The 9,465-nt window shown below is 40.5% G+C and overlaps 1 protein-coding gene across 1 annotated transcript; it reads right to left on the bottom strand.

Moving 5' to 3' along the window:
* Positions 1–1,160: 1,160 nt before the first annotated feature.
* YWHAB (tyrosine 3-monooxygenase/tryptophan 5-monooxygenase activation protein beta) lies at positions 1,161–7,479 on the bottom strand. The gene is made up of 5 exons (XM_005422234.2): positions 7,166–7,479; positions 6,045–6,168; positions 4,965–5,128; positions 3,517–3,612; positions 1,161–3,054 (listed from the first exon to the last, which is right to left on the bottom strand). Exons 1-5 carry the CDS (start codon positions 7,457–7,459, stop codon positions 2,998–3,000), a joined length of 735 nt encoding a protein of 244 aa, XP_005422291.1. The 5' UTR covers positions 7,460–7,479; the 3' UTR covers positions 1,161–2,997.
* Between the last annotated feature and the right edge of the window lie 1,986 nt (positions 7,480–9,465).

Raw genomic sequence — 9,465 nt, 5'->3', positions numbered from 1 at the left:
CTCACCCGAAGGTCAGATCAGCATCAGCATCAGCACCAAGAATGAGAAGCTGCAGCAGCAACAGTTGGATGAGTCAAACACATTGAGTGCACCTGGACTCTTACTGTGGCTGGGCCAGCTGCAGTGCCTTTTCCCAGAAAGACAGAATTAAATAAAGAATGGAGACACCCCCTCAACTCATCACTGCTGCAGACCAGCCTCATCAGCTCACGATTTCCCCAAAAGAGACAGCCAGGATGAGAGATGTTATGTGAAAAGACTAAGACAGGAGGTGGTCTCTGAACAGGAGCAGCTAGCAGATGCAGGGATTTTTCTTCTCAGAGCTGATAATGCCATCAGCATGAGTCAGACTGGGAGTTGGTGTACACTATAAAATAATTTGTGTGGTATGTGCATACATTTAGGTATGTCCATAAAGGCTGGAGAAAATGACAAAGTAGCAATAATTACAGACATGGAGGGACCACCATGTACAGCCATGGCACAGGGCAGAACAGCAGTCAAGCAACGGTTGGTTAATTTTGTCCTTATGCCTTCATTGATCAATCCAGAGCAGCCAAGTAACATTTTCCACTGTGCACACTTCTGTGTTGCCACACTCTGGGAGGAGGACCAAGCTTCCTTGAAGCTTTCAGGCTGCCTGGCATCTGCTGCCTTGCTACTGCCATCCATCCCTTCACATGCTCTTATGTCCAGTGCATCTCTGCTATTTTGCACTCTTGGTGCCCCTTTAGCACAGCCCAATGTGAGACCTCTGGGTGTGCAGAGGTGAGCCCAGCCCTGTGTACAGAGCAGGTATTTAAAAAGATTCCCAAGAAAAATCTCTAAATGTAACCAACAGGCTTTTCTCATTTACAGTGTGTTTGACCCTACAATATGCAATGACTCGTGGCAAGTTAAATGGTTATTTAGAGTTGCATTTAAGCCCTGCAATTGCAATGTATTACAAGTATGCCCTTGATGAAAAAGAAGAGAACAGTGTTTTCTCCTCCAAATCTGGGAGGGTGTGTGGGAAAGTCTCTCGTTAAAGGAATGAGTAACTCAGTATTTGTAAACCATGAATCAACTCGCACAATCCACAAACTGAAAACTGAGTACAAGTGGTGATTTTACTACCACAGGTTTCGGTACTACTACAGCAAAGACAACAGACAACCAAATGATAAAATTTTTTTTTTATTATTCACTTTTGAATTCTTTTACACTTTCCTGATTATTTTGTGTAAGGTGAAACTAGAACTGTTTAAAAGACATACACAAATCTAGTACATCAATAACCAGGTATTTCTTTTTGCTATACTATTCTCACAACCACGTGTGTGCTAGGCAATATAACCGTCACAGAAGCAAACTTTAGGCAGAATACTGGTCAGTAAAAACAAAGCGAAAAGAGCTACCAGATATACAGACAGGCTCGGTTCCACATTCACTACTGCATTTATCAAGCGCCAAGTATTAACTGCACAATTTGTTCAGCTAGTAGAAGGGAGTTTTAAAATCAGTGCATGAAATTCTCTTCAGCAGACAGATGGACAAACAGATGGATCCTATACCTAAGTGGAATGTGAAGGCAGGGGATGATACCACGGGACTGATAGGTGACTATTCCTAATCTTTTCCACTGCATTATTCACGCAACTCTTACTAGGTTTTGTTTAATGGGACATGTTTGAAACATGACAAGGTGAGGACATTTGGAGCTCAAATATTACAAGCATTACAGATGTGTAGGTCTGCATTCCAGTACGAGATGGGAAATCATGAATATTTGAGCCAGTACTTGAGCCAGTTTCCTGGTACTACCAAAGAATGGCAGACAAGAGCTGAAGAATAGAACAGCACTGGCAGCTCTTAAACACCCAAGGAAGAAACCTGTCCTTGGTGAGGTGCAGGCCTCATCCACCATCCTGACATCACCAGGAACCAAAGAAAAGATGATGCATATGGGAGTCCAAAACTGCTTTAATGGAGTTTAAACAGGTGAAAGGGTCAAGGATGAACAGAGTCCAGTGGGAGAATAAAGTGAACTAAAAGATGGCTCAGTGGATTACTTTAAAAGTTTTCAGGATAAATTGAGAATGGGAATACCATGGAGATTTTGATTTACCTAAGAGTAAAGTAATGCAAAAGTGGCAGATCACTTCATGGTATCATTCAAACTAATAAGGCCATTCAAAAAATTGAATCTTCTCCTATTTCAAGTCCATGGCAGCGAACCAAGAGTTTTTACTACTGAAGAATATCTAAGTTGTAACTAGGTAAAAGTTATTGCTGTGGGAAGGGGCTTAGTCATGCATGTGGTATGAGCATGAAAGCACTTTGAGAAGTCAAACCCCAGTTATCTGCCAGTGTAAAGAGTTTGGAAATCAAGCTGCTAACTCCCGTTTCCCTCCTCCCCAAAACAAACCCCATCCCCAGAAAGACAGGATTGACAAAGTGAGCTTTTGACTGAAAGTGGTGCCTCAGACTCGGTTACAAATGTCTACAGAGTGTGCCTGTTCAACTACCTCATAGCAGTGTCCCTAACTGGAATGCCATATCTTGGATTGTTTTCCTTCCATGCCCCAGTGTCACAATAGAATCTCTATAACTTTCTGTACAACTTTACAACAGAATTGTACTTCAACTATTTTGGTGCCAAATTAAGCTCGCCAGAGTTACATAATTGATGTCTACTTGTCTACCAAGAAGAGTTTTGTAAAGTCAATTGCAATCACAAAACCCTTTATTATTATTATCATCACAGTGTTCAGTTAAAAATATAAACACGGTAATCGGAACTGTAAATGTTCAGAATAGGAAAGTTCGGAATGCCATTGGAATAACCGACCTCCGCTCTAGGTACACAAAACACCAACCAACCGGTTTTACCCCACAGACAGTTTTTGCTACGTTGAGGTTGTGAAAGTCAATGTACTATTCTTTTTGCTTGTCGCACAAAGGGATTATGTGTAGGATACAGGGTGACATTGAACATATAGTGAAGCGTGACAGCCATTAGTTCTCTCCCTCCCCAGCATCCCCTTCATCTCCCTGGTTTTCCGACGTCCATAGCTGTAAGGAAATACAAACACGTGTTTATGCTGGAAGCACAGTTAATTACAATTGTCAGGAAAGGGAAGACAGCGTAATTAGTAGTAGCTGTGCAATTTTCTCAGCTAAGAGCAATGCAGAACTGAACTTAATAGTAAAGCTGAAGAATAATAAACTAGAACATGAATAAAAGATAAGCAAGAAGCTAGCACAAGCCAGGAAGTTTCACATAAAACTGTTGAGAACAAACTCCACTCTGTGTTACAAAAGGAATCTGAGTTTGTTACAGCAGTTAACAAGAGATTCGTAGTTTGAACAAGCAAGTCTAACTGGTCTGGTTACAAAAAGCATCGCAGTTAACACATGCAGTTAACGCCTCAGAAAAAGCTTTTAACGGCACAGAACCGCATCAGCTTTCAGATGCTGAGTCCCACTTCAGAGTGCAGCAGCCTAGAGTGCAGTGGTTTGCCCCATGGTACTCACAGTGAGGTTGTCCCTAAGCAGCTGCATGATCAGGGTGCTGTCTTTGTAGGACTCTTCATTCAGCGTGTCCAGCTCTGCTATCGCTTCATCAAATGCCTAAAAACATAAACACAGCCCTTTCACATTCAGCTTCCTGAAGTCACTTCTGCTTATACAGAAGCTTAAAATCTGCCACATTACTATCCATGTTCTATAAAAACTATCCACGTTCTATAATAAAGCTTCAAGTATTTTTCTTTCCCACCACAAGAAGAAATGTAAAACAAAGTGAGCACCAGATCCTAGACAGCCAGGGCAAAACAGAAGGGGTGCCCAGATAAAAGCCCATAAAACATTACTAAATGCCAATACCAAATACTGAAGAGACAAGAGCACTCTATGTGTCATGCTGAAAAATGGTTCACATAGCTTGAAGTCAGGTTTAAGACAACATTTACAAAAAAAACCACTTTCATTAAAAACTAAGGTCTCCCTGGTCTAAATAAGCAGTGAAAGACAAAGGTACCATTACTTGAATGAGTATATACTTATATACATTGTACATGAGTCAGTAGACAAGAAAATGGAACACAAGACTTTTCGACAGTGGGGAGGAAGGTTTCCAATTTCTTTTCAAAACAGCAGAGGAAATCAGGTATGTTCCACTAGAGATTAACAAAGCCATTCTTCCCATCCATCTGTTGCACATGAAAATCAATGCTGTGAGTCTGAGAGCCGTAACTGCTATTTCTTCATTCAGGTTTCAAACAGATGTAAGCATTTTAACTAAAAAAGGCAAGAACAGCAGCAGCATTTTACAGCACAGCATCACTTCTTGCTACAAAGTCTTACTGAAGTGCATATTAAGAACACAAATATTCACCTAATGCCATGTTATTCAACTTACTACCAGACAATTTTCACAGACACAAAAAGCTCCATTTAGAAGACTAATCCCATTTTAGGAAGAAGGCTAAGGAAAAAATGACTGGCTATTTGTTTGCCACAACCCATCACAAAAGCTCTTTTTGGTCTCTGGAGAGAGAGGCACACATGCATATGGATAACAAGGACATTTAGGGCTACAAAGACTGGCACACAGACAACACTTCATGTAGTGGCTAAGTGCTTCAATTTAAATAAGTATTTCACTTTAGAATTGCTAAATTAATTCAAGTGTTTTCAATTTTGACACAAACACATTCTAAGAGAATTAGGGGGACATTAAACAGAGGCAATTTGTCTTCCCTGTCACTGGAACAGCTGCAGTAGCAAATTAGCCTTACCCAAAGCTAAGCTAGTCAAGCCAACCAACTTACCTGAAAATATACTACAATGACAACCATTTTATGACAGCATTTTTAAGGAATTTGATATGAGAAAGCATTATCATCTACAAAGTGCTACTGTAACCATGTAATTACCTCCTCAGCCTCCACAAAAATCGGTGATATGAAGAGTGTGCTTACCGTCTTTGCCAGATTACAGGCTTTTTCAGGAGAATTTAGGATCTCATAGTAGAAGACAGAGAAATTTAGAGCCAAACCGAGTCGAATGGGGTGTGTTGGCTGCATCTCTTTCTTGCTAATTTCAAATGCCTCCTGATAAGCTTGCTGGGAGTTTGCTACCGTTGCTGCAAAGAAGCAATTACAACCACATAAATACACAGTACATCTCTCTACTTCACTGGGGAAGCAATTATATTCTTAGCCTAGACTACCATGTCACCAGAAATTCATACAATTACCTATGCACAGACACGTCTTTCAATGTTTTTACATGCAAAAGCCTTCCACTTGCCAAACAATTAATGCTGAAATAGATTTTTTATTAGAAACTTAAAATAAAATTTATTCAACAAATTCCAACCGATCTGAATAGACACAAACTCTACTTAAGCGTTCTGGTTTAAAATATTCATTTTCAGCCCAGCTGAAGAAGTCATAGTTATCAATAATAAATCCAGACAAAACCATATGGGGAAGAAGAGGTAACTAAACTGCTGCAGTTAGGTCATGAACTTTGTATTTCAAGTTGGGGTTTCAGGGCAAAGCTAAGTTTGCAATTCATGGACTACATCAGACACTCAGGAATTCAGACAGTTCAGCACTGTTTTCCAATTTCAGAATTTATGACTTCAGAACCCAGAAGCCCAATATCCCATATTTGTATGGAGAAAGTTTGTAAACAGTGAAGACTTGAGCTGAATTCATAGTGTAAACATGAGATCAAACAAATGAAGCATTTTCTATGAGAAAGAAACCTACATTCTGCAGGAAAATGATTTACACTGCCACATATACTTGAAAACTAGCTACAGTGGTCAGGGGCTGCAAGCAGAGTTTCACAGCATTGGTGAACATCTGACAAACACTTTTATTAATTTCAGTGAAGTCTTTCTCCTAAAGTGACTTGCACTGCACCTATCTTCATAACTACAGAGCAGCAGTAAAAACAAATAAATACAGGATGTTGGGGAAAAGAATACAAGTGAGTTTTATACTTGATTCTGCTTGGTCCACAGAGAGAGAGATTTCGTTTCTACTTACTTTGCTTATTGTCCCCAGATGCCACCTCTGAGAGGTATCTGTAGTAATCACCTTTCATTTTCAAATAGAAGACCTTGCTTTCTGGCTGCGTGGCATTGACAATAAGGTATTTATCCAGGAGTTCCTGAGAAAGATTAAAAAAAAAGTAGTGTTTCCTGAGTCATAAAAATAATGTCTGAAACAGAGCCTTTGTTACAATGGTGAGCATGAACTGTTCAAACAGTAACAATGACTTCTGTCATGACTTACGCAGACTCCTGTGTTAATCTCTTTGCCTACTGCTGTCTAAAGTCTGGGAAAAAAAAGATAAACTCCCTGTAGCCTAATCTATGGAGAGCTGAAAATGTGCTATGTTGATCCTACCCTCAATTCCCTCCTGCAGGATCTGAAGGCTATCAAGGCTTAAGCCTACTGATGCAAACCCACATCCATGACCAAAGTAATGAAAAGCAGCAGCTGGAAATTAGCACATCTGGTCACTTTTGCTGCCACAAATTTGAATTCTATGCAAGCTGTGAAATTGTCCACCATAATCTGATTCTATCTCCAACTTCAGCTGAAAAGTTTGACAGTGGCACAGGCAGCACACTCAGAAAGAGATGCAAAGATTGAGTGCACTGACAGCATCTGCTCCTGACTGATCTTAAGCAAATGGAACAACAATAAAAGGAATCCCTCCTGTCTGAGTGACAGAAAGAGCAAAATGAGACTGGGAGAAGAACCACACACCTTCTCCATTAAAAAAAAAGTACTAAACAAGACTCAGGACATCAGCACTCATTAATTAAGGAATTTAAACAGCAGGCCTTCTAGCAGGACTCATGTCAGTGAGTTTTGTTTTCATGGTGAACCCCCTCCAGCCAGCAGCCAGGGGTCTTCAACATGGCCTTGTTTGCTTTTTGCTGCTAAAAACATATACTCTTTTATAACAAATTCCCTAAGAAGCAAGCTAAATGACTTAGCTCCATTCTAGGAACTAGAATTGGACCCAAGCATGTAGCTATGCAAAATTATTCCCCTGCTAAGGTGCTGCAGTGTCTACAGCACTACTAAAATTCCTTAAGCCTCTCTGAAGAATGCTGCAGTACTAACTACTGTTATTTTTGCTGTTGGATTATTACCAGAACATCATTGCAGATATCCTGCAATTCAGCCTCAATTTTCTCACGATATTCTTTTCCCATCTGCTGTTTCTTCTCGTTTCTCTCTGTTTTCTGTTCGATGCTGGAAATCACACGCCAGGACGAGCGACGGGCACCGACCACGTTCTTGTAGGCCACGGAGAGGAGATTCCTTTCTTCATTGGACAGTTCATGTCCCTGCTCAGTGACAGCCTTCATAGCAGCAGCCATGTCATCGTAACGCTCGGCCTGCTCAGCCAGCTTGGCTTTCTGTACCAACTCACTTTTATCCATGGCTGTCCTGCAATGAGCGAGGAATAAAAAGAGAGAAAAATGTCTCCATGGTCTGCACTGAAAGTTCATGCTGAAGCAGATCTTACACGCAGTAATAAAAGGGAAATCTATTGACTGTAATAAAGTAATACAAAAGGTTTCTTTTAAAAAATGTATTTGACCTTTTGCCAAATGTGTATCATTTCCATGTGTAAATGACTAATGACAATCCTGAAGACATGAAAGCATCATTCTTCAAAATGCAGCAAAAGTCATATTGGTATTAAGCACAGCCCTATCTGAAGCTCTCCTCTTTCCTTTACCAGCCACATCTCACTCAGATGGGGAGATATTTACCAAGAAACCACCAAGTGCTGGGGCTTTTTCAGCTTTGTTTGTTTGTTGTTGCTGTTGTCGTTTGTTTCCCTCCACTGCAGTACAAGAGCAACTACTCAGGAGCACTGAAGCACTGGACAGCTCCTTCTGACACTGAAGATTTTTGGCAAGTTAGAGATGTTTCTGTGGGTTTACATAAACCATACCCAGGAAAGCAGTAGTGTTGGCAACTATGGAAAGTACATTTATAACGTTCTGCCAGAAAATAACGTGGGTTATTTTGCATATGCATCAACATACACACAATGGACAACTCTACACAGCTAGGGTGGCTGCAGTCTCAGGTTTTCAAGACCTTTTAAATAACATTGATATTCATAAAATCTGAATGGGACGTGGCCCACACAATGGTCACTGCTACAAAGCAAATTGCTTATACGGAATCAGCTTGTTTATAATTTCTGATAATGCAGTTTAGCAACCAAAGCTGTGAAAGCACTTCACATGGCCACAGGGTCACTGAAAAGCTTATGCTAGGGAGAATGAATAAACCACCCAGGGCCAGGCTCACAGGAGAAAGTAAAGCAGCTTCTTTGCCTTTATCAAAATGGACCTCAATACTTCACAAACTTACAGACAACTCAAATTAATCTGTAAAATTTCTCCAGGTCAGCAGGTACAATTTTGGACACATCTAGAACTTATTCTCATCAGTACCGAGCATAATTATCCCCTCCCACTCCTAAATCCTAATCAGGGCTCTCACTGTCTAGGTAAGTTGTCAGGCTGAGACTTGCAGCCTAAAAACCACTTTTAAAACAAAAATAAAAACCAAACAAGAACAGTAAGTTTACAATTGTATTTCACAGACTTCTGTTCATTACAGAAGCACCTACAGTCCTATTAGGAAGAACCAACATGCTGAAAGAGATTGCTGCAGCCTTTTTCCTGGCTCTCATCTTTGAAGATTCCAGTCTGACAGGCTTCTGATGAAGAACATCTTGCACACACTGCTCAGCTTGTATTTTACTCCAACGATCACCAACCACACTATTATAGAGGAAAAACAGTCCCCTGTACCAAATCCTCAAACAGGACAATGAGACACAGACCCAAATTCCAATTGTGATACATTCCCAAATACACACACGGCTCACACTGCTGAGGATGAGTCCTAACTACAAAATTATTTTGAGATAAGCACATTCAGTACCTCCAGCTGAAGATATTCCACTTTAGCAAAAAACCAAATCACCCATGATATCAAGTCAAAAATTGCTATTTCACATTAAAGTTCCTGAAGTAAACCCAGCAACCAAGTGTACCTGCTCTGTATCTGCAAGTCACACTCACTCCTGCTTGTGTTCGATCCTTTGAAAATTCTAATACATGCATCTTTGTAAGGCACTCAAAGTAAGGACAAGGAATACTACAACCAGCCTCCTGGAAAGGGATCTTTCACTGCTAAGTAAAGCTGGGCTCTGGGTCAGCTCCATTTCAAGTGCTGTGTTTAAACCAGTGGATTCTGGGACCTATTAAAAGGTGCCACACATACTTCAGATCAAAGCCCTGAAATTTGTTTTCATGACATGGTGACTGTGAGCAGCATTGTGACAACTTGTGGTAAGGCACGATTCATTTGGTTCTCTCTCCCCCAGTAAGCTTTTACCCTGGGGATATTACCATTGGTT

This window comes from Geospiza fortis, unplaced genomic scaffold, assembly GCF_000277835.1.
Source record: "Geospiza fortis unplaced genomic scaffold, GeoFor_1.0 scaffold188, whole genome shotgun sequence".
In the NCBI taxonomy this organism is placed as follows: domain Eukaryota; kingdom Metazoa; phylum Chordata; class Aves; order Passeriformes; family Thraupidae; genus Geospiza; species Geospiza fortis.
Note: the sequence above shows the minus strand (reverse complement) of the source record. Positions and strands in the feature narration are given on the sequence as shown.

What these genes read in the sequence shown, in the direction of transcription:
- YWHAB (XM_005422234.2), bottom strand. Translation starts at nt 7,459, where the DNA reads ATGGATAAAAGTGAGTTGGTACAGAAAGCCAAGCTGGCTGAGCAGGCC. An exon ending in ATCTGGGGACAATAAGCAAA is followed by an intron (nt 5,129 to 6,044) that starts GTAAGTAGAAAC and finishes GCTTCTTTGCAG; the next exon opens with CAACGGTAGCAAACTCCCAG. An exon ending in CCTGTAATCTGGCAAAGACG is followed by an intron (nt 3,613 to 4,964) that starts GTAAGCACACTC and finishes TTATGTTTTTAG; the next exon opens with GCATTTGATGAAGCGATAGC.